At 46.4% G+C, this 25,000-nt stretch overlaps 1 protein-coding gene across 1 annotated transcript in view; it reads left to right on the top strand.

Moving 5' to 3' along the window:
• The window catches only part of LOC311244601 (uncharacterized protein), a gene marked incomplete at both ends in the record, with an annotated part of 61,447 nt that overhangs the window by 1,307 nt on the left and 35,140 nt on the right, over positions 1-25,000 (top strand). Inside the window, one exon of the mRNA XM_084334198.1 lies at positions 14,874-14,975. Within this exon, the coding sequence (XP_084190324.1) occupies positions 14,874-14,975 (102 nt within the window). The remainder of the gene's footprint in view (positions 1-14,873; positions 14,976-25,000) is intronic.

Raw genomic sequence — 25,000 nt, 5'->3', positions numbered from 1 at the left:
ACACACAGGTGCAGAATGCTGTGCGCACCGACCGAGATCAACTGGCAGTTTGTTCAGAGGGGAGAGGACCGAGAAGAAGGAGGGGCTGTTAATATAATTAAATATAGTAATATAAAAAAACATACATTTTATATATACAAACAAAAAAGAATTACTATCGGAATACAGTTATAATTTCTTTCCATACTACATTGAATACTGTCTATGAGAGAGGAGAGCTCCCTACTACATACAGTAGAATACTGTCTATGAGAAAGGAGAGCTCCATATTACATAAAATACTGTCTATAAGAGAGGAGAGCTCCATACTACATAGAATACTGTCTATAAGAGAGGAGAGCTCCATATTACATAGAATACTGTCTATAGGAGAGGAGAGCTCCATATTACATAGAATACTGTCTATGAGAGAGGAGAGCTCCATATTACATAGAATACTGTCTATGAGAGAGGAGAGCTCCCTATTACATAGACTACTGTCTATGGGAGAGGAGAGCTCCCTATTACATAGAATACTGTCTATGAGAGAGGAGAGCTCCCTATTACATAGAATACTGTCTATGAGAGAGGAGAGCTCCATATTACATAGAATACTGTCTATAGGAGAGGAGAGCTCCCTATTACATAGAATACTGTCTATGAGAGAGGAGAGCTCCATATTACATAGAATACTGTCTATAGGAGAGGAGAGCTCCCTATTACATAGAATACTGTCTATAAGAGAGGAGAGCTCCCTATTACATAGAATACTGTCTATAAGAGAGGAGAGCTCCATATTACATAGAATACTGTCTATAGGAGAGGAGAGCTCCCTATTACATAGAATACTGTCTATGAGAGAGGAGAGCTCCCTATTACATATAATACTGTCTATGAGAGAGGAGAGCTCCATATTACATAGAATACTGTCTATGAGAGAGAAGAGCTCCATACTACATAGAATACTGTCTATAGGAGAGGAGAGCTCCATATTACATAGAATACTGTCTGGGAGAGGAGAGCTCCATATTACATATAATACTGTCTATGGGCAGTGGTGCAGTGCTGGTATAACTCGGTATAACGGCGTTATACCTCGGTCACTGAGGCTGAAGTACGCGCAATCGCTTTTTACATGGCATTATCCAACCGGACTCCCGGAGAAGCATGCAGCTGCAGAGCCGCAGAGCCAGCGGCGCTCTCTGGGCCGCGCGCTGACGGCCGCGCTGTCAGGCAATAGTATCCAGCTGCAGGACGAGAGCAGCCAAAAAAAACTGTGCATGCGCGCGCACGTGCGCACGCGCACGCGCGTGGAGCGTTTGACCTACTGTCAATTTGGCACTGCACCACTGTCTATGGGAGAGGAGAGCTCCATATTACATATAATACTGTCTATAGGAGAGGAGAGCTCCATATTACATATAATACTGTCTATGGGAGAGGAGAGCTCCATATTACATAGGGGTTCTGTCTATAGGAGAGGAGAGCTCCATATTACATATAATACTGTCTATGGGAGAGGAGAGCTCCATACTACATAGGGGTTCTGTCTATAGGAGAGGAGAGCTCCATACTACATAGGGGTTCTGTCTATAGGAGAGGAGAGCTCCATACTACATAGGGGTTCTGTCTATAGGAGAGGAGAGCTCCATATTACATAGGGGTTCTGTCTATAGGAGAGGAGAGCTCCATACTACATAGGGGTTCTGTCTATAGGAGAGGAGAGCTCCATATTACATAGGGGTTCTGTCTATGGGAGAGGGGGCCTGGACACATTCTTTGCTCATGGCATCAGGTTCTGGTCCCTAATATGTGTTTTAAAATACAATGAACTATGTCACATCTGTCCCTCTGGTGACCTTTTGGTTAAATCATACTGTATGTTGAACGTGACCCCAAGGGCCTTTGAGCCAGGAAACAGACAGAATATATTTGTTCCTTTGAATCTCTCGATTTGAAATGGGCACCACCTGGGGACACGGGCCTAAGAAGGTATGGGCGGTTTACCGGAGTTGGAAATACTTGTTCCTAATCCCCAGCATGTCGCACGGCAGACACAAAGAGCCGCGCTCCTCGGCATTCGGTGGTGCTGTGAGCCGCGCAGACCTGCTGCACAGTGTGGCGTTAAAACCTCCCCAACTCCAAATCCTATTGCCAATTTCTATTGAATTGAAACATATGGTCCTCCTCTGTGAGCTGGGCTCGGTGTATTTCATAGCCTTATAGGAGCCAAAAAACACATAAAAAAAAACACATTCTGTGCTTTGAACGTGGGACACACCGATATGGCTTTTTAAAGGGGACATGCATTGCTATTCCTAGCACTATTTGGGCAACTTTACACAATTCCTGTTAGTCTATTGAACACATCTGTAAGCTTTTATTCAAAAGAATTCATTGTTTTATATTTCTAATCAAGTACTCAAAAGCCACAGGCTGTGTTGGCCTGGCTCCGCCCATAAGCACTTTGAGTGACAGTCATCCACACAGTCTGCGACTGGCACAGAGAGAGATAGAGAGAGACTGAGGGGGATACTAATTAATCTCGCCACGGGACAATGCATTGGTATCTTGTTTCAAATGACTATATACCCCTGTGATTATTATTGTATGGATCGGAATACGGGTGTGCGCGTGGGAGCATGCGCAAAGATATTACAGTGATATGCTGGTGCTCGACTGCGAGGGAGATAGAGAGAGAGAGAGGGAGAGAGAGAGTGAGAGAGAGAGAGAGAGAGAGAGAGAGAGAGAGAGAGAGAGAGAGAGAGAGAGAGAGAGAGAGAGAGGGAGAGGGACACACGGAGGCACGGAGCACTGTGTAAACGCTGCGTGTGTGTGTGAGAGAAGACGGGTCCCTCAATCTCTCTCTCCATCTCTCTCCCTCTTTATCTCTCCCTCTCTCTCGCTCGTCCGCTCCCTGCTCGCAGTCAAAACCCGTTTGAGGAAGTGTCGGGTTACACTATGCGCTCTCTGCCTCGCTCTGTTTGAGGAAGTGAAGATATTTCCACTCGCTCTGCTGTCGCTGTCAACCATAGAGGGGCGTTAGTTATGCAAATCAGTGCTATAATCATGTCAGCAAAACTGTCAAATCAGAACAGCTTAGTTGAGTGAGGGAGGATCTTGTGAACTCGAGACTAGACTGATGAGTCAATATGATAATTAACGACACAGACCACATTGATATAATCCCTAATTGCTAGGAAAAAATGCTAAACACTGGAAAAGGCCATTTATAATGCATGTCCCCTTTAAAGTAACACGCCAACATTATGGGAAATGCACTTACCGTCTTCTACGGAGTCAGACAAGAAGATAGATACCTATTTCCACCTGTGCGTTTAGTAGAATGCTGTCTAGCCTAGCTTAGCACAAATGAATGGAAGTGGATACGGACCAACTAGGCTAGCTGTTTTTCCAAAAACACCTCTCCCAGAGTTTTAAGCTAGAATAGTGGTGCGTATCCGCTTTTATTAATTTGTGCTAAGCTAGGCTAGCTAGCAGCCGGATAGCTTTCTACTGAACGCACAGAGAGGAAATTGGTATCTATTAGTGGTGGGGGAAAATATCGATACAGTATAGTATCGCGATACTTTGCGTGGCGATACTGTCGATACAAGGACGCCAAGTATCGATATTTTATTATGCAAATATATATATATTTCTTTGTATAAGGAAGTTGCATTGTTCATTTCAATACCTGTAATAGTACAGTAGTAGTACACACACACACACGCACACACACACGCACACACACACACACACACTCACACACACACACACACACACACACACGCACACATGCACACGTGTCCATTCAGTTAAGTTGGAATATGACTGTAATACAAACAGTTCAGTTTGTCAGGTACATGCAACACAGATTACAGTGTTGACATCTGTCTGCTTGAGAAAATACCATTTTCTGCAATACAAATTATTGAAGTGAGATGAACAAACTGAAAACTTTATTTTATTAGATAAAACATGTTGACAAAGTTTTAACTCAATCAGCGCTGGAAGCCTAGAGCATCTTTGTTCTTACCACGCCAACACTCTAAAAGATAGGAATAAGTGACAATATATATATATATATATATATTATCTATGGATACAATACTATGGCCCATTTTACATCACCTATCTATATCGTTCAATATATGAAAAAGAATAATTTTTTTCATCAATACGTTTGCGTGTTATACCATGGTGAATATGAATATAGTTTTAGAGTGATCCTGTCTAATCCCAGAAACGACGATATACAGTCAAATGTGATTTTCACTAAAAGTGTTGCCGTTTCTCACCTGGACACGCTACTATTTCCAAATAAAATATATAAAATATGTTATGGTTTGTAACCGACCCCAATCGCACAACACAAGACAGGTATGAGAGTAAGCCAAAACAGGGCAAATATTTATTATAGAACAAAAAGCGGCACAGTCCCTTTAAGGGAAAACACAAAAACACTAGAGTCAAGGAAATCTGGAAAATGCGGCTCTGTGCCTTTAAGAGGCGAACAGGCTAAGGGACTAAGGCTAAGGGCCAGGGCTAAGGACCAGGGCTAAGTGTCAGGGCCAGGAACAGGGGCACTGGAGAGGGGGACAGAGGCCCGGAGAGGCGGGCTGGAGACAGGGACAGAGAACAGGGTTAAGGCCTTGGACAGGGCGAGGGCCAGAGCTGCTTACAGGGATGAGGACAGGGTTCCGACGGCGGAGGCCTGGCACGGGGACAGGGGCCCGACAGCGGAAGCCTGGCACGGGAACAGGGGCCCGACGGCAGAGGCCTGGCACGGGGACAGGGGCCCGACGGCGGGGGCCTGGCACGGGAACAGGGGCCCGACAGCGGGGCCTGGCACGGAGATCCTCCTCCTCCTCTTCGGATGCTGCAGACGGGCAGCGCAGAACAAAGGGGGTCCCAGGGGACCGGGATGGGAACACGCCGTCCTCCCGTGGAATACTAGGGAGCGACGACGAGCCTGGGTCCAAGGGGAACGGGATGGGCACACGCCGTCCTCCCGTGGAATACTAGGGAGCGACGACGAGCCTCACCCCCAGGAACGAGGATCACGAAGAGACGCCTTCCTCCCGTGGAATCGGGAGCGATGACGAGCCGGCTTGACGTCTGGAGTGGGAACACTGGAAAACCTCCCGTAGAGAATTAGAGAGCGAAGACGGTGTCCCACTCCAGGCAAACGGCGACAGGTGGTGATGGCTGGCACGTCGTCTCACGCCAGAGACGCGGCAGGTGATGGTAACGTACAGGATGGTAACGTACAGAACTCCATGAACACAGAGTGTACACAGATACAGATACAGAACGAACACAGAGTCCAGAACACAGAACGACCCGACAAGGACTGGAGGGGAGTCTGCAACCTATGTACTCTCCCGAGGTGATTGCAAACTCCCAACAGGTGCGTGAAGGTAGAGGATCAAGGATGTCCAAGGGTGGGGGCTGGTGAAGAGTAGAGGAGAGTAAATCATCGCAAGGGTGGGGGCTGGTGAAGGAGAGTAGACAGGGAAAAGCTCAGGGAACAGGCGAATCCTCACAAAATAGGTATTATGTTTCATCATGAATGCATGAAAGGGGGGGGGGGGGGTTGTTTTTTGATGCTTTGATGCTTTCGTCACCAACGGCATACGTTGTGGAGTAACGTTACAGACACACGTTGCGATCGAGGTGTAATCATGGTTGGATCAAAGCAGGATTGATATAATTTAATCCTTACCTTCACCAGGAGGTAGGGGTGTGTAACGGTACACAGAAGCCACGGTTTGGTTTGTACCTCGGTATTGTGGTCACGGTTCGGTACGAGTTCGGTACAACAGGAAAACAATATTTATAATTATTATTATATATTTATAATAATAATTATTATTAAATAGAATAATATTCTATAGGCTTGCCGTGGTAGTCAGTGATACTGGTGTTATTCTGTGTTCAGGCATCCACTAAGTAAATTAATTGCCTACTGCCCCTTTAACAATTTATGCAACAACTTAGTTTCAGTTTCACTTGTAGAGACTGAAGAAGACTATCTTCTTTTCTTTTTATCTTTTATTACGGATCCCCATTAGTCATCACCGCAGCAACAACTAGTCTTCCTGGGGTCCACACACAACAAAAACAGTACATACATACATAACATTATAGTAGCATACATTAAAAAATATATTCCAATATTCCTACATATAAAAATAATTCCAAATAGCATTACAGTACACAAACAGAGTATCAGATCACAGAAAATACAATAAAAGGGATTAAACTCTCAGACAGTCATATCTTTACAGTGTAAACTACAGTATCTGTGTTTTTCTTTAATGTAAAACTAATTTCTTTTTCTCTCAATGCTCTTTTCAAATTATTTTTAAAACTTATCTTACTGGTTATCTGAGTAAGATGTACTGGCAGTTTATTCCAATATGACATGGCTCTATAACACAGTTTTCTTTGCTGCATTGGTTTTTGGTAGTAGCAGTGTGAACATTTCCCTACAGGCATGCCTGGTATTATACTTGTGTCGATCATGTGTACATGTTAGCTGTGAATACAAACAGATAGGTTCTCTTGAGATATATATATTCCTCATGAACAAGATCAGGCTGCAATCCAGTCTGTCTTCCACCTTCAACCATGACAGCTTGGTATGCATCCGCTCCACACTGTTTCTCATTGAGCAGTTCAGGGCCAGACGGGCCGCTCTGTTCTGAGTGAGCTGGATCTTATTGAGCTCTTGTTTTGAGGCATTAGACCAGACAGTAATCAAGGTGAGAAAGAACTAATGACTGTATCACTTGCTTCAATATCAGATCGGTTAGAAAATACCTACACCGGGGCGGTCAGGTGGCGTAGCGGAGATTGCGTTCGTCACCAACGCCGGAGACGCTGGATTCGCCTGTTCGAAATCCAGCTCCCGGCGTTGTCGCCAGCTTGGCTGGCCGTTCACACTAATACAATTGGCAGTATTAGAGGGTGGGAAAGCTGGCGGGGTGGGTCCGGGTCGTTGTAAACAGCGACTCCTACAGTTCGGTCGGGGCGCCTGCTCAGCGCAGATAGGATCTAAGGGGGGTAGTGTGATCCTTCCACACGTTACACCCTCTCAGTGAGAGTCCGCGCTGCCAGGTGAAAAGAAGCGGTTGATTGGCTACACGTGTGTCGGAGGAAGCACGTGATAGCCTCCACTCTCCCAGACCGACTGTGGGGGGTAAGTGCGCAGCGACCAGGAAGGGGATTGGGAATTGGCATAACGACTAACATTGGGATGGGAGAAAATCGGAGGAAAAAGGAGGGGGAAAAAGGTCAAAAAACATTAAAAAAATAAATACCTACACCTTCTGATAATTGAAATACCTCTGACTAGAGAACAGATGACATGATGTTACATAACAATGGCAGAGGATTTATCAATATTTTGCATTTAAACACAGTAGCAGCAACTGGAGAGGAGCTCAGATGATCTGGTGGTATGTAGTGCTTTTCCCGGTCCGCGGGAGAAAGTTGATGTGTGTTCGCGCGTGCGCGTGTGTCTTTCCATTGGTTACCATTATTGGGCGAACAAGAAAAGTAAAGAAAACTGCAAAATTGTAATGACCCTGCTGTGTTACAAACATTTAATTAATTCATCATGGATGGTTTTGTTTTAGGGACACAGGCTGTAGAAAACGGGAAGGGAGGAGGGGAGAGCCGAGTGCAGAGTGTCAGTGCGCGTTGTTAATTCTGTCTAAGCAAGCTTCAACGTTTTATTCATCATCTACATTTGGCAATACAAGCTTAATATTCAACGTTAAAGATCAATGTAAGCCAGTGTAAAGTAAAGTAAAGATATTGAGCATAGATTTGTAAAATGTGCAAGTGCAACCCTACTCTCACCTAGTGCTATTATGAGACGTATTCGTCGTATGGCTGCGCGTACTGCACCGTGACGGCCGTACCGTAAATTCGCGGGACGAATACACGTAACGTTACACCCCTATTAGGAGGTACCCCAAAAAGAATATTCCAATTGTCTGATCGCGAGTCCAAGTACCGGTGTCCATCGTGTCGCCAACATAATCCACCACAACATATATCGATATTGCGGGAAATTAGTATTGAAACTGTTTTAAATATTCAGAATCAATATGTATTGAAAAATCTATATTTTTGACAACACTACTGCCTACATCTACCTTACACTGTACTCATAACTACCTACCTTTAGTCTATTCATATTGCACTGTATGCTAGTATGATGTACAATAACACTGTATATACATGTATCTATAGATTCTGTATGAATATATCTGCAAACATATATACCTGTATACATACCCACTCTGTGCTCTGTACATCTACAGTATATCTGTTCATATCCCATACCTACTGTTATTAGATCTACCACTGGCTAGTAAGACGTACTGCCTTAGTGTATACTTGTATCACTGTACATAATAATACTGTACATACATCAGATTAGCATATTCACTCTGTAGCTTCATTAAATATATTCCATATAATCACTTGTTACACTGTATATTGTTATTGCACTTTACTGTTACCTTGCAATGCCAACTTATTTTTGTTGTACTGTACTTGTGCTATACGATGACAATACATTTTAATCTAATCTAATGTGGCCAGACGATGGCGTTATCGTGCACGTCTGTCCTTTGCATATCTCGAGTTCATCCGATCGACTTTACACTTGGCGGGTGTTGCTGAAGACCCATGGGAGCGCAGTATCGAATTTGGTGCCATTTAGCCAGATGGTGGCACTATAATAATAATATAATAATAATACAACTTTATTTGTATAGCACGTTTCATACAGAAAAACACAGAAAAAACTGAAAAAAATATAAAATGTTCACACAGTTTTTCACATCAGGATCTAACATCCCAACAGGCCACATTGTTTATGGTTTGATTCAGTTTTAAAAATAGACAATAATAAAAAGAGTAAGATAGAATAGACAGAGTAAACTAGTGCAATAGTGTAGTGCAATAAGTAGCAGAATAGAATAGACATGAAATGAGCACATAAAGTGCAGACATATAAAATCAGTTTTTTTTTTACAGTGCAATAAAATAGTTCTGGATTACTGTTTACCTTCTCTGTTTTGTATCTACAGTTTAAAACCTGACAGTCTTCCCTCCTGTTTGATACCCACTTTGACCATTTGAAGCTCCCACTCAGGGCAAACCTCCCTCTCAGGCCTGGGTCCTACACAGTTTTAAAGTGGAGATGAAGCAGTGAACAATGTGATCCTAGTTTGTTTGTTGTGTACCTTGTGTAAGACAGGGTTCTATAATCAAATGTGAAATCTATCTTATTTGTCTGAAAAATCAAATATAATATCCCTGTTTTCAACATGGGCGCCGCCATTTTGTTGCTGACGTCATGGCTGACGTCATGGGGCTTGTTTGGTGTATACACTGCTGGTTAGCTGCCTATAGTGAATGGGTCAGTCAGTAAATAAAATGTTGCCTACAAAACAACGGGACCGCGGTGGTTCTGTTTGTATTGCTCCTGGCTGTTCAAACAAATTTTACCATGTGAGAGAGAGGAAAGTTGGTTAATTTCCACAAACTACCAGTGAAAAAAACAGTGTTGTTGGCACGTTGGCTCAGGCTGGCTGCACTCAGGCGGCGCGACCAGCCTGTAGTGTTGGACAGGGAAGGAGGATCTGCAGCGAACACTTCATTGCCTCGGATTATGTTGTTTGGGTGGGATGTTTGTCCAGAAGACCACTAATCAGCTGAAGCCGGACGCGGTTCCCTCAGTCTTCGACAGACACACCGGCCCAGGCAGTTCAGCGTCGCGGAGCATTCAGCCTGCTGGCTACCTAGATCCACTTCAACCAGCGTCGCGGAGCATTCAGCCTGCTGGCTACACAGCTTGTCGGTGTGCTAATAGCCTCGGCAAGCTAACGGTAGCTGGCTACACAGCTTGTCGGTGTGCTAATAGCCTCGGCAAGCTAACGGTAGCTGGCTACACAGCTTGTCGGTGTGCTAATAGCCTCGGCAAGCTAACGGTAGCTGGCTACACAGCTTGTCGGTGTGCTGGAGCCTCGGCAAGCTAACGGTAGCTGGCTACACAGCTTGTCGGTGTGCTGGAGCCTCGGCAAGCTAACGGTAGCTGGCTACACAGCTTGTCGGTGTGCTGGAGCCTCGGCAAGCTAGCGGTAGCTGGCTCCAGGCTATTAGCACATCGACAAGCTGCTGGAGCTCCCGACGCTCGGCTGGTTGAAGTGGATCTAGGTAGCCAGCAGGCTGAATGCTCCGCGACGCTGGTTGAAGTGGATCTAGGTAGCCAGCAGGCTGAATGCTCCGCGACGCTGAACTGCCTGGGCCGGTGTGTCTGTCGAAGACTGAGGGAACCGCGTCCGGCTTCAGCTGATTAGTGGTCTTCTGGACAAACATCCCACCCAAACAACATAATCCGAGGCAATGAAGTGTTCGCTGCAGATCCTCCTTCCCTGTCCAACACTACAGGCTGGTCGCGCCGCCTGAGTGCAGCCAGCCTGAGCCAACGTGCCAACAACACTGTTTTTTTCACTGGTAGTTTGTGGAAATTAACCAACTTTCCTCTCTCTCACATGGTAAAATTAGTTTGAACAGCCAGGAGCAATACAAACAGAACCACCGCGGTCCCGTTGTTTTGTAGGCAACATTTTATTTACTGACTGACCCATTCACTATAGGCAGCTAACCAGCAGTGTATACACCAAACAAGCCCCATGACGTCAGCAACAAAATGGCCGCGCCCATAATGATAAATGCTTCAAAAATGCACATAACAAATCGTTTTTTCTTAGAAACTGCTTATTTTTATAACGTGATTTTTTCTGTGGCTTATCTAAATACTAATGTGATGCTATGAATATGTATTTATCGCACTGCTTCATCTCCACTTTAATGCTGTAACAACAAACATTACGCCTATCTCGAGAACCGGTAGTCCGATCGACTTCAACCTTGGCGGGTGTATTGCTGAGGACCCAAGGGAGCGCAGTGTTGAGTGGGAAGTCGATCGGATGAGCGGTTCACGAGAACTCCGCAAGCAGCCATACGACTGCTTGCGGGTGCTGCTGCGCTGGTCCATGGTAATTTCAGCAATTCAATTTACTGTACAGAAAAGTTGCCTCTCAGGGGAGATAGCAGGTTTTCATCAGGTTTTAAAAAACCTGCAACATCAACCCTCCTACAGCTGGAGGGGAGAATCCATCAGGTCAAGGACAGTAACCTGTTTGGTCAGGAGCCAGACAGACACCTCTGCTAGAACACAAAGTCAGTATATAGGCTTTTCTCCAGGAGCCAGACATTACATTTAGTCATTTAGCTGACGGTTTTATCCAAAGCGACTTACAAGTTCTGTACAACAAGTCATCAGGAAGGGCACAACTCTATCAGCTGAGTAACAATGTTCATAAAAGTGTTGAGTGCTACAGTGTAGGTTGGTTTATTAGGACAAGTGCATGACAGTAAGGTTAGTTAGGGTTAGATATATATATATATATATATATATATAGTTTTTTTTATTCAGATAATGGTTGAAGAAGTGCGTCTTTAGTCGACGGCGAAAGATTGGACGGGTTTCGGCTGTCCTAACTGGGGTGGGTAGTTCATTCCACCATTGTGGGGCAAGGACTGAGAATAGGCGACTTCTCTTTGATGACCCTCCCGGAGCTTGGATAGGAGTAGGTCTGAGGCGGCCAGAAGATGCAGAGCGTAGGGGTCTTGAGGGTGTGTAGTTAGAAACCATTGACCGGAGGTAGGCGGGAACGGTATGCTAGGTCGAGGGCCTTGAAGCGTATTAGTGCAGCAATGGGGAGCCAGTGCAGGTCCCTAAGAAGTGGGGTGACATGGGCCGCCTTCGGTAGGTTTGAGATCAGGCGGGCCGCTGCGTTCTGAATGAGTTGAAGAGGCTTGGTGGCAGTGGCCGGGTGGCCAGCAAGGAGTGCATTGCAGTAGTAGATGACTGTTGATTGGACGAGGAGTTGGGTGGCTTCAGACAGACAGACACCTCTGCTTGAACACACCTTTGATGAGGACCACAATGGAAATAAGTCTCTGACTTTATTGTGTGATAATTCCTCAAACAATGCAATGCATGTGATGGTTGTGGCCCAATTGGCTTTTAAATCCTTTGTGTATTTTTAACATCTGTTTAAATAAATTCATTCAACACAAAGTCAGTATAAGGCTGTTCTCCTCAGTCTGAGGCCTAGTTCAATTTCCCTGTAATTACAGAGCCACAGCAATAAAGCTGAGTGGAGTAAAGCACTTAAGCAGGGGGCAGGGTCTTTTGAGCTGTGATGCACACGCTTTTGAAGCCAATTGGCCATTTAGTTACTTCTAAAACCAAGTGGCCATATGCTCATGTAGGACTTACAAAGGGGTGGGGAGGCCAGCTATAGGGCCTTCTAAATCCACACCTACTGATCCTCTAAGACCTTTCAACGCCGCTAGTCAATAGTCAGGGAGGGATGGCGCTCAGTGTCCCAGTATAACTGCAGGACAGAACTGCAGAGAAAGAAGAAGGAAAGCAGAATGTACAGAATTCACATTTTAACCTGGTGCAAGAAATATTGCATTCATTCCAACATAAGTCTCCGGTATCCACCTCAGATAAAACACCTCCCTTTTGGAATGAAACTCTTCCACAGTAGAGAGAAAATATTATTAAGATATTTCATTTCTGTGCCGTATAGCAAATATGAGTTTGAGTCTTGAGTCATCCCCCCCCCCCCCCCCCCCCCATTAAGCAAGACCAACGTTTCCTTTTCTTCTCATTTCCTGCCGTAATTGCTGGTTAAGGTTCTGCCTGTGCCTTCAAAAAGATTAAGGCAAAAGCAAAACACTGATTGTGTAGGAAATTGCGGAAGGAATAAGTATCAGGGCCCTTCGGTCATTTCACATCGCCGGCGGTCAAGGCCAGGGTGAACCGAAAGGGTTGGAGAACGAGGAGCTTCGACTGAGTCGTCCCCAAATGACGCCGTCCCGTTTTCAAATCGAGGGTTTGGTTCGTCTTCAAAAAGGCTTTTCTTTCTTTCTTTCTTTCTTTCTTTCTTTTCTTTCTTTCTTTCTTTCTTTCTTTCTTTCTTTCTTTCTTTCTTTCTTTCTTTCTTTCTTTCTTTCTTTCTTTCTTTCTTTCTTTCTTTCTTTCTTTCTTTCTTTCTTTCTTTCTTTCTTTCTTTCTTTCTTTCTTTCTTTCTTTCATTATGTTCCTCTTACGAGGGGAGCTGCTGTTGCATTCAGTCGCTACAGTATGTACTGTAGCCCCCCCCCCCTCCCCCTTTACACCTGCAGTCCACGATGAATCACTGTGGACAAACAGTGGCTACACGCGCGCACTGGCGCGTGTTTTTGTCCGTTCGCGAGCGCACAATCGTGGGATGTTGCCGCCGCTCGATAAACGCACCATTTAATCTTACTCTTTTGTGCTCTGTATACAACCCGGTTTGATTATTTATTCGTGTTTTGGCTCTGATCTGATCTCTGGTCTTCTTAGCGTCCGAGCGCGTGACGGGGATGAGTGAGGGGGAAAGAGTATTTCTCTAGATATTATTGTGATACCGTTCCATAATCCCCCAGGGCTTTATAGGTGTCAGGGGAGGTCACAGATAATCATTGATTAGGAGAGCATTACACACACAGGAACCGCGAGCGCTTCTCCGGAACTGGTTTCCCTCTTCCCCTTCGGATCTATGAAGCACTTAAAAAAATCATTTATCATTCTACTGTAAACACACAGAATAATTATTCAGACCCAAAAATAGAGCATGTGGATATTGTAGGATGGTTCTCTGTCCTTATATGACCCACTCCTATCCGAGCTCCGGGAGGGTCATCAAAGAAAAGTTGTACAAAACTTGTAAGTCGCTTTGGATAAAAGCGTCAGCTATATGACAAAATGTAAATGTAATGTAATGTATATGTGGTGGGACGTGGGACCATGGGATTGCACCACACAGTCCAGGATCTCTCCCACACCTAGCAGTCAAGGGTGCCACCATGGCACAGTGTGTAGAAATAGTGGGAGTGGCTTGGGAGGTAGAGCAGTCGTCTGGTAATCCTGAGGTTCCCGGTTCGATTCCCGCTCCTCCCGGGCAGCGTGTTGCAAGTGTCCATGAGAAAGACACTTAATCCCCAACATTCAACGCCGCTAGTCAATAGTCAGGGAGGGATGGCGCTCAGTGTCCCAGTATAACTGCAGGTCAGAACTGCAGAGAAAGAAGAAGGAAAGCAGAATGTACACAATTCACATTTGAACCGGGTGCAAGAAATATTGCATTCATTCCAAGATAGGTGTCCGGTGTATATCCATCTCAGATAAAACACCTCCCTTTTGGAATTAAACACTTCCACAGTAGAGAGAAAATGTTATTAAGATATTTCATTTCTGTGCCGTATAGCATATGAGTTTGAGTCTTGAGTCACACCCCCCCCCACCCTCCATTAAGCAAGACCAACGTTTCTTTTTCTTCTCATTTCCTGCCGTAATTGCTGGTTATGGTTCTGCCCGTGCCTTCAAAAAGATTAAGGCAAAAGAAAAACACTGATTGTGTAGGAAATTGCGGAAGGAATAAGTATCAGGGCCCTTTGGTCATTTCAAATCACCGGTTCTGGACTAACTGCTCCCGATGAGCAGGTTGGCAGCACCCTGCATGGTTTCCCTCCGCCGTCTGTTTGTGAATGTGTGAGTGAACGGGTAAAATGTGAGGAACTAAATTGTAAAGCGCTTTGGATAAAAGCTGCTGTATATAAATGCACCATTTACCATTTATCCGCCCGGTGCCTCAGAACGCTACAGTGCATTTGACTGTGATTGGTGGATCACCCGTCACTTGCAAGTTACCCGCGGCGACGTTTAATCTATTTAAGTTGTAAGTGAATTGTTACCTCCATAGGAACTCTCGGGCACCCCCACCAGAGGCTTGACGGTCTGCTCTGGAGACAGCCACCATCTGTCTTCCGTCGTGCCCACAGGTCGCCCCATCATCACCTCCGAGGTTATTTGTCTGCGCGCCGAGGATGGGGCCCAGTCTGTGCCAGCTGGCTGCAGCGGTACGCTAGCCGCTGTTACCCACACATGAGTCCACCGTGAGACGCCAGCGGGGGAGAGTAATTCATTAGATTGGGCTGTAAGATAAGATAAGATAAGATAAGATAAGATAAGATAAGATAAGATAAGATAAGATAAGATATTCCTTTATTGATCCCCTTGGGGGAATTCGGGCAGCATGGGGGAGGGGGGGAGGTACAGGTATGGGCAGGGTAATAGAAGAATTTGATCTGAATATAAGAAATAGGAGGGGAAAAAACTGTGTAAACAATATAATTATCTCTGAATATAAGAATATGAGAAAGTAAACAAGTGTAATCAAATGTGCAGATGAGGGTCTGTATGTCCTATCAGTGTTATATTATACTTTACAATGAATGAATGAATGAATGAATGAATGAATGAAAAGTTTATTTCTTGGGCATGTTATTCTTCTTATTTCTTCAAACAACTCACAGTGTCTTGATCCGTCAGATCAAACAATCATAACAACAAATAAAAAAAATCCTTAAAGGAAAAAAACATTTAAAAAAAGAACAAAGAAAAAACAGGAATTATAAACAAAAGAGCAATGTGTTTGGTTAGCAGACATGTCCAAAAAAAGGAGTAGAGGGAAGCTTAGCTTATTGATCCCTACCCCCTTACATTTGTATTTGTTCTTCCATTAATATTACTAGTGTAACTGAGGGGTACAATTCCCTGACTGTATTGTTAGATATGATATTTAATACCACTACCTCATGTACTTTAACTTCTGGCCACCCAGTACAAGATATAAGTATGATGAACACTTTCCCACCTGATGAAACGAATCCACACAAATGTACCAAATCGAAGGTTTAATACAGCAAAGGGTGTATACAACGATCACTTAATTACATTTATGATTTGAAATATGGAATATGCACTTTTATGGCAAATGAGTATTCGTAGGTAAATCAACATTGAATGTCCAATCTCTGGTTGCGCAGGGAGTAAGTATACAACCTGGAATATTTAGGAAACGATAGCGATGGTACTTAGATGATTATAGCTGGATACACTAAAGGGGGGGGGGGTCCCGCTGGTTGTAAGACAGTAGGAGGGGGGGGTTAGAGAAGCCGCTGGCAGTATCCCATCTGGCCGACGGTGTCTTGGGAGAATCCAAAGTCTTGGACACGGTGTCCACAGAACCTCGGACCGCAGACGAATACAGCTGGACCCTCTGTGGACGGTATCTGCCGGTCCACAACGGAGAGACGTGAGGCGACCTCACGTGTAGAGCGCCGTCTCACCTGGAGTCCTCTCCGGGGGGTAATTCCAACACTCCGCAGTGTTGGCCTTTATCCATGGAATAATCAAAGCACACAAAGCATAATCCAAGCCGTGGAAGGCTCGCCGTCGTCCGGGTAGAGTAATCCAATATACAGGTCCAGTCGCTCTTGGCCCGGAGCTCCTCGGATGCAATCACCACTAGGGGTCTGACCAGCCTGGTTAAGCGTCCAGATAACGTCAGGAACGATGGGGGTACTGATAACTTTAGAACTCTAACCGAACGATGCACCATACATAAATAGACTATTATTAGCTTAATAGAATACGTCCAACTCGACGGTATAGTGCCAAACTATGACTATTCAACTATTAATCTACACGATATCTCAATGCCTATTCTGGGCCAAGTAGGCCTTACTACACCGCACGTGCGTCGTGGGGAGGCTTTGCGTCTGTCACTCTGTTGGAGGGTAAAGAACTGGACTAAAAGAAAGTTCTACTTTACTGGCGCCATATATATATGCGCTATGAACAAATAGTACCATTCGTATTTCGCCCGACATATTACTGCGCGGAACCGGGGGTTTGCCACGACATGTTAGGCGGTACGATTGAACTTGGACCTAGGGGTATGGCAACCTGGCGCCAGGTTCTCGTCCAATGGTAGAACGAAACTATTATGGGCTGTTTAGTAGACTAAAGGGATATTCAATGCATATTGTACAAGGAATATACAGGGGATATCAAACGATATACAAATACAATTAAATATATATATATAAATAAATATACATATTCGGTTTAATCTGATCCTTCACAACAGCCGCCCCCTAATTAGTCCCACCTAATTAGCTAAGCAGAGACAGATTAACCGCACTGTCTACCACTCAAGGTCCGCTGTAAGGGTCAGTCAACTCACAAAGTCATAGGGTCATGGTCATCATCGATAGTATCTGGGAGTCGGGGCAGTTCTATGAGCCTCGCCACGGGACGTGTGTAGGTGCGCCCTTGGACGAGTACTTCAGCTGCTCGGACCTTGCCATCGGCACCGGTGATCACTTTGCTTACGCGGCCAGCCGGCCACATAGCTCTGGGTAGTGACTGGTCAATAATCATGACGACTGTTCCTTCTGTCAAATTGTCTCTCTCTTTTACCCACTTCTGGCGGGTCTGTAGAGACGGTAGGTAGTGAAGTAGGAAGCTGCTCCAAAACTTGTCAGCTAGTACTTGGCTGTACCTCCACATTCTTCGGCCGTTCGCTTCTTCAGGCCTGTACATTGTCTGGGGTAGCGCGGGGTCCAGCCGCCCCATTAGGAGTGTGTTGGGGGTGACTGGGTCGACATCTGCTACATCACTGGAGACGTAACCGAGGGGCTTTGAGTTCAATACTCCCTCGATCTCCGTGAGGACTGTCATTAGGACCTCCTCTGCCACAGTCTGGGCTCCGAGCACGGCGTACAGGGCTGTCTTTATAGAACGTACTTCTCGTTCCCAGGTTCCACCGAAGTGGGGTGCGTTCGGGGGATTAAATTGGAAGTCAATCTGGGCTGGAGCGAGGTGGGTCTTAAGTTCTGGGCCCATAGCTTGGAAGCTCTCTCTCAGCTCTCTTTCTCCGCCTTTGAAGTTGGTCCCGTGATCAGACAACAATGTAGACGGTTTTCCTTTCCGTGATGTGAATCTCCGGAAGGCCATAAGGAATGAGTCTGTGCTCATGGTCGGAAGGAGCTCGATATGTATCGCTCTGGTGGTCATGCATTTGAATACAATACCCCACCGCTTCTCGGTGCCTCTTCCTCTCTTTATATACAACGGGCCAAAGCAGTCCATGCCTGTGGAGTGGAATGGCTTGTCGCCGATTCGGAGGCGACAGGGGGGTAAGTCAGCCATCCGTGGTATGCTGGGCTGCGCGCGCCACTTACGGCAGTCTAGACAGGTTCGCTGGAAGCGCCGTACTGCTTCTCTCCCTTGCAATATCCAATAACGACGTCTGATCTCCACGAAGACTCTCTCTGCTCCTGCGTGGTGTACATCCTTGTCGTATTTCTTTATGATCAGCTCTGTGACCTTGTGTCGGCTGTTCAAGACGATCGGGTGCTTAATGTCATCTGGTAGATCGGGGGCTCTCCGCAGGCGACCACCCACTCTGATGAGATTATGGGCGTCACTCTCTGGTGCCAGGTGAATCAGTCTGCTGTCTGATGGGACGGGGTTTCCTCCCTGTAGACAGTCTAGCTCATCGGGGAACGAGTCTCTCTGGGCTCGTTGTAGTAGAAGAAGTTCTGCTTCTTCGTAGTCAGCTGCTGACATGTCAGTGGTGGACTGAATCTCTGGGTGGTGCCGCAGGAATGTTCTTTGTTGCGCACTCTCTAGGGTAGTGCAGTCATCTATGTTGGGGTCTGTGGAGGCGACAGTGCTCAGTCCACAGAACATAGGCTTCTTGTTCTCAGCCTCCTCGTTACTTGCTTCCCTCGGGGTGGGCGTAGGCCAATCTCCTTCCGGGAGCTTGAGGAATGCTGGTCCGTCACTGTAGATGTTGCGACGGGTTAGGTCATCCAGAGACATTCCCCGGGTGATGACGTCAGCTGGGTTGTGTTTGGTGTCCACATACCGCCAGCTTGCTTCTTCTGTTAATTCTTGAATCTCGGTGACTCTGACTCCCACGAAGACTTTGTATCTGCATGAATCAGACTTGATCCATGTGAGTACTGTCGTGGAATCTGACCACAAGATTGTTCTATGCACCGGAATGGTGAGTTCACGTTGGATTAACGTGGCTAGATGCGCTCCTGCGAGGGCTGCGCAGAGCTCTAGACGTGGGATAGATTGTTGCTTACGTGGGGCTATTCTTGAGCGGGCCAGGATGAAAGCAGTGTGTATCTTTCCTCCCATCTCTTGGGCACGCAAATAGGCCACCGATCCGTAGGCTACTTCGGAGGCGTCGCTGAAGACGTGTAGCTAGATTATATCTAGATGGGCTCCATCGCACCGGCTGCACCTTTTCTTTAGGCGGCATTCGGCTGCCATGTGGGGCCGCGCACATCGATAACAGCGCCGGTTGGACTTTATCCATTGACTCACTTCTTCTGCATTCATCTTTGTGCATGAGTCACATTGTGACAGCCAGTGTTCTTTCTCACAGTAGGGACACGCTATCTTCCACTTCTCCTTTCTCGAGGGGGTGCTGTGACTCTTACTGCTCGGTACTGACTCTGATTGGTGCATGACAGTCACCGATCTTCTTCCATCATTTATTCTCCTGGGTCCCTCTCTGGAGCTTGGCGTGCTCCGCCCGAAGGTGTCCAGTCGTAAGCTGCTGACCTCTCTCGCCAGGAAGTCGGCCAGATCAAGGAGGGATGGCTCGGGGCCGTCGGGATCCCGGTAATCCCTCTGCCGCCTAAAGCGCTCCTGTCTTGCGGGTGGCAGCTTCTCCAAAATCCTCTCGACGTTAGAGTTGGCGTATAGCTCATGCATGCCCTTCTCCCGTTGCGCTCCCAGCATCCCCACCAGGGACTGCACTTTGATTGACAGGTCGTCTAGTGAGCGATTGTCTGTGGCTGGGGGTAGGCGATCAATATGCCTTATCTCCTGGATTACGTAATCCCATATACGTCCATATCTCTGATCCAGCGCTGCAAGGGCCGCTGTGTATGGAGTCGAAGAGGTAGCATAGGCTAGCGCTATATTGTGCGCTCGCGGTACTTTCAGGTGCTTCAGTAATATTGCATACTTGTGGCGTTCATCAGCGACATCCACCATCATTGTCTCTAAGCACATCCGGAGCTCCGTGTACTGTGCTCGACTCTCATAGGCGAAGTCTGGGAATGACGGTGTGGCATTGTATGACGCCGTGGATGGCTGATACATCGGCGAGCGTTGGGGGAGAGACCTCCTGGGCGAGTCCCCTCTTGCGCCTCGCTGTGGGCTGGTACTGGCAGGGTACCATGGCCCGCTGGTCCAGGTGCTGTTCCTCGGGGCTGGTCGTGCGTCGTGCTCACCCGTGAATAGAGTCGGGGGTCTGTAGCGCAGCGCCGCGGGGGTATAGCCTGGACTGTATGGGACCTCCTGGTCCGGTGGAGTACTGTGCTGTCGTCGGGCTTGGTTCTCCTCTTCTCCCTCTTCTTCCTCTATCAGATCTTCCAGATCCTGTAATCGTTTATTTAGCTTCTCCGCAGTGTATGCCGCTCCTTCCTTGTAGCTGGGTCTCGCTTGGACCGGTATGGGAAGGGGGTCTGCGGGGGGTCTAGACTCGGTCTGTTGGTCAAGTTCAGGGTCGCTTGCTCGTTGTGGTGACGCTGCTCTTGACTGTTGTCTCGACGAGTTCCTTGAACCCCTAGCGGAGGGAGAGGGTGTTGTCCTTTTGATCAGCTGCTCTATTAGTTGCGCTTGTAGTCTGTCGCGCTCTGCGTCTCTTTGGGCACCGGCAGCGGCACGCTGGGCGTCGGCCCGGTCTCTTGCCATATTCTCTTCTGTCTGGAAGCGTCTCATCTCCAGACGTGTGCGCTGTTCTTCGCTCCGTTGCTGTGCTTGGAGGTGTTCGCGCTCGCTGGTCGCCTGTGCTTGGAGACGTTCGCGCTCGCTAAGCGTCTGTGCTTGGAGCCGATCGCGTTCGGTAGAGGCTGTCAGGCTGACGAGGAACGCCTGTTGTAGTATCCTCTCCGCTTCGCTGGGGGAAGGCGGTTGTGGAGGTGAGCCGCTCCTGCGTGAGCCGCTCCTGGGGGTACTCGTTGGGGAGTCCTGGAGCTCTAGTTCCTCGGCGCTCTCCTCCTCTTCTTCCGTGCAGAGTTCTCTCTCTGTAGGGTTGTCTTCCTCCCGGGGCTGGTCGGGGACTACTTCTTGAGTAGTGGCGGGGGGTAAAGGCATGTCAATTCCCTCCTGGTCCCCACTGTGGGCTTGGTCAGTTACATTAGGACCTACTAGGGCCTCTGTGGTCGGGGAAACCTGGTCGTTAAGGTCAGACATAATTTTACTTTCTACTTTTACCGCGTTTACCGTTTGTCGAAGGCTAGGTAGTTGACTGACAGTGTAAGCCTCTAAGTACTGAGGTGTCTGTCGTCTGCGCCGCGGGCGTTCTAGGTTAGGAGGATCGTTTCGTGGAGTGTTCATTCATAGGCCATTTCGATATTAATAACACTATATTAATATTACACTAGTTACCCTCCGGCTCGAAGGACCAATTGTAACTGAGGGGTACAATTCCCTGACTGTATTGTTAGATATGATATTTAATACCACTACCTCATGTACTTTAACTTCTGGCCACCCAGTACAAGATATAAGTATGATGAACACTTTCCCACCTGATGAAACGAATCCACACAAATGTACCAAATCAAAGGTTTAATACAGCAAAGGGTGTATACAACGATCACTTAATTACATTTATGATTTGAAATATGGAATATGCACTTTTATGGCAAATGAGTATTCGTAGGTAAATCAACATTGAATGTCCAATCTCTGGTTGCGCAGGGAGTAAGTATACAACCTGGAATATTTAGGAAACGATAGCGATGGTACTTAGATGATTATAGCTGGATACACTAAAGGGGGGGGGGGGGTCCCGCTGGTTGTAAGACAGTAGGAGGGGGGGGTTAGAGAAGCCGCTGGCGGTATCCCATCTGGCCGACGGTGTCTTGGGAGAATCCAAAGTCTTGGACACGGTGCCCACAGAACCTCGGACCGCAGACGAATACAGCTGGACCCTCTGTGGACGGTATCTGCCGGTCCACAACGGAGAGACGTGAGGCGACCTCACGTGTAGAGCGCTGTCTCACCTGGAGTCCTCTCCGGGGGGTAATTCCAACACTCCGCAGTGTTGGCCTTTATCCATGGAATAATCAAAGCACACAAAGCATAATCCAAGCCGTGGAAGGCTCGCCGTCGTCCGGGTAGAGTAATCCAATATACAGGTCCAGTCGCTCTTGGCCCGGAGCTCCTCGGATGCAATCACCACTAGGGGTCTGACCAGCCTGGTTAAGCGTCCAGATAACGTCAGGAACGATGGGGGTACTGATAACTTTAGAACTCTAACCGAACGATGCACCATACATAAATAGACTATTATTAGCTTAATAGAATACGTCCAACTCGACGGTATAGTGCCAAACTATGACTATTCAACTATTAATCTACACGATATCTCAATGCCTATTCTGGGCCAAGTAGGCCTTACTACACCGCACGTGCGTCGTGGGGAGGCTTTGCGTCTGTCACTCTGTTGGAGGGTAAAGAACTGGACTAAAAGAAAGTTCTACTTTACTGGCGCCATATATATATGCGCTATGAACAAATAGTACCATTCGTATTTCGCCCGACATATTACTGCGCGGAACCGGGGGTTTGCCACGACATGTTAGGCGGTACGATTGAACTTGGACCTAGGGGTATGGCAACCTGGCGCCAGGTTCTCGTCCAATGGTAGAACGAAACTATTATGGGCTGTTTAGTAGACTAAAGGGATATTCAATGCATATTGTACAAGGAATATACAGGGGATATCAAACGATATACAAATACAATTAAATATATATATATAAATAAATATACATATTCGGTTTAATCTGATCCTTCACAACAACTAGAATTTACATAATTTAGTATATTACAATATAGTATATTATTTTTACTTATATTAAAAGTTTACAATAAAAAACATGATTCACTTGACTGCAGTGAATATAGTACATCACTACATACACAATATAACATAATTTTGTTTATCCTCACTACTCATTTCTGTATTTTTATAATGTGTACAATAAGGAATTTGAATCTGAATCTATACTATAAGTAAGAGTAAAAGTAAACAGTATAAACAAGGTACCATGATATACGTACGTTATACGTTGTAGTCCGTAACTGAGTACTTCTTACTTTAACTCAATCAGTGCCAGGGGTCGGGGTGCCAGGGGGCGCTAGAGCGCCATCGCTTTGATCAATGGGGAGACTGCGACATTTGCGAGTGCTTAAAATATATCTTATATTATAGCTATGGGTCTAATACACCCGTTGATTGTCAGTGAGTTGCTTCCAGTCAACATGCACAAAACAGATTGTTTTTTCATCCGTACATTTCCGTTTTATACGTTGAATATGAGTATAGTTTTGGTGATTCTTAGTAATCCCAGGAAAAGATGCGATAATAGCGTTTTAGTGGAATACACTTATCACGTTGTCATTTTTCGCCTGATTATCAAATCTTCCTGAAATCAACGCTAGATTATCATTATTATGTCTCCTCGTGCATACATGAAATGGCCCTCGTAGCGGGGCGCTCGCCCCCACCCCCACCACTCCCAACGGTAAACAGCCACACACACATACACACAGACAGCTTCGATCGCGGTAGAAAGAAATATCAGATCAACGCAAGATTGGATATATAGAGTCCTTACCTGGTCTCTGATGTAATGCCAAAGAAATAATCCAATTATCTGATCGCCATTCCAAATACTGCTTGTGGAGGTCCGTCGCACATTGTCCGGCATTGCATATGAAAGGGGGGGGGGGCAGCATTGCATATGTAACGTTGTAAACGCTAGTCCTGCCGGAGTATTTAAACCCCGGCACCACGGCTCAGATCGGCCCAGAAAAGAAAGTAGGCGGCGGTATTTGCCCTTTTGGGAGCTCAGACCCATTCCCAATGATAACATCAGGCTGGATGGATGAAAAATGAATGGATATAGCTAATAAAAGAAATAACGATTAAAACCTGACTTTCCGTGATTGGCGCAGAATGAGTTAAAGTACTTCTTTGGAGTGCTACTTTTACTTGAGAAAATGGCAAATGGACTGCATTTATATAGCGCATTTATCCAAAGCACTTCCACAACATTGACCACAACTTATGCCTCAGATTCACCTATTCACTCGTCCTGTTCGTTGGGATCAGTTAGGGGTGTGTGTCTTGCTCAAAGGAGCCAGAATCGAACCGGGAACCTTCCAATTACGAGACGACCGCTCTACCTCCTACCTCACTGTCGCCCCCACTTGAGTAATTTACAAGGAATTTACTAGGAAAGTACTCCTAAAAAAAGATAACTGAGGTAACAGTATTTCAGTATTTCAGTACTCTTTCCACCTCTGCCAGCTGTTGTCGGGGGTGTGTGACAGCATGGTGTTTTCAGCCAGGCCATAGTCCCCTAATAGCTCCGCCATAAGTGAATTACGTTTAGGTAAAACCAGAGTCATGACAGGTTGCAGCCGCCAGACAGTCAATAACGTCACATTATGTCACATCACACGTCGTGGACAGCCTCGCGCTCAGACAGCGCGTGTACATTGGGTCAGTTCAATTCCTATGAAGCCCTTAATTCTGTGGTAGAATGTGAAATATCTTTCTGTTCCTCTCTCCGTCCGTCCTTTTGATTCCTTCCTTAATTCCTTCCCTCCCTCCTCCCTCCCTCCCTTTCTTGATTATACCTTACATCGCATTACAGCTTGTGAAATTCCCCTTGAACGGCATGCAGGAATGACTTTTTAGTTGTTTTTTAATAGCCACGCGGTCGGCACGGTACGCCGTTCAACAAGACGCTTCCTTGTAAGTGTGCAGGGAAGAAGGGAAACAACCCATGTTCTCCTTGAGCAACGCGAGGACAGCTGGAGCAGGTTTTTATTAGCTACACCATTAGTCAGCTGGCTCCCCGCAGCGCGATGGGGTCCAGCGCCGCAGCGTTCCACTAACGCAGCGGGGCCCCTGGAACTGCTGCAGGGCCGGCC

The sequence above is a fragment of the Notolepis coatsorum genome (assembly GCF_963971535.1).
Source record: "Notolepis coatsorum genome assembly, chromosome: 1".
NCBI classification, from domain to species: domain Eukaryota; kingdom Metazoa; phylum Chordata; class Actinopteri; order Aulopiformes; family Paralepididae; genus Notolepis; species Notolepis coatsorum.
The sequence above is the reverse complement of the archived record's forward strand: the minus strand, read 5'-3'. Positions and strand labels throughout refer to the sequence as shown.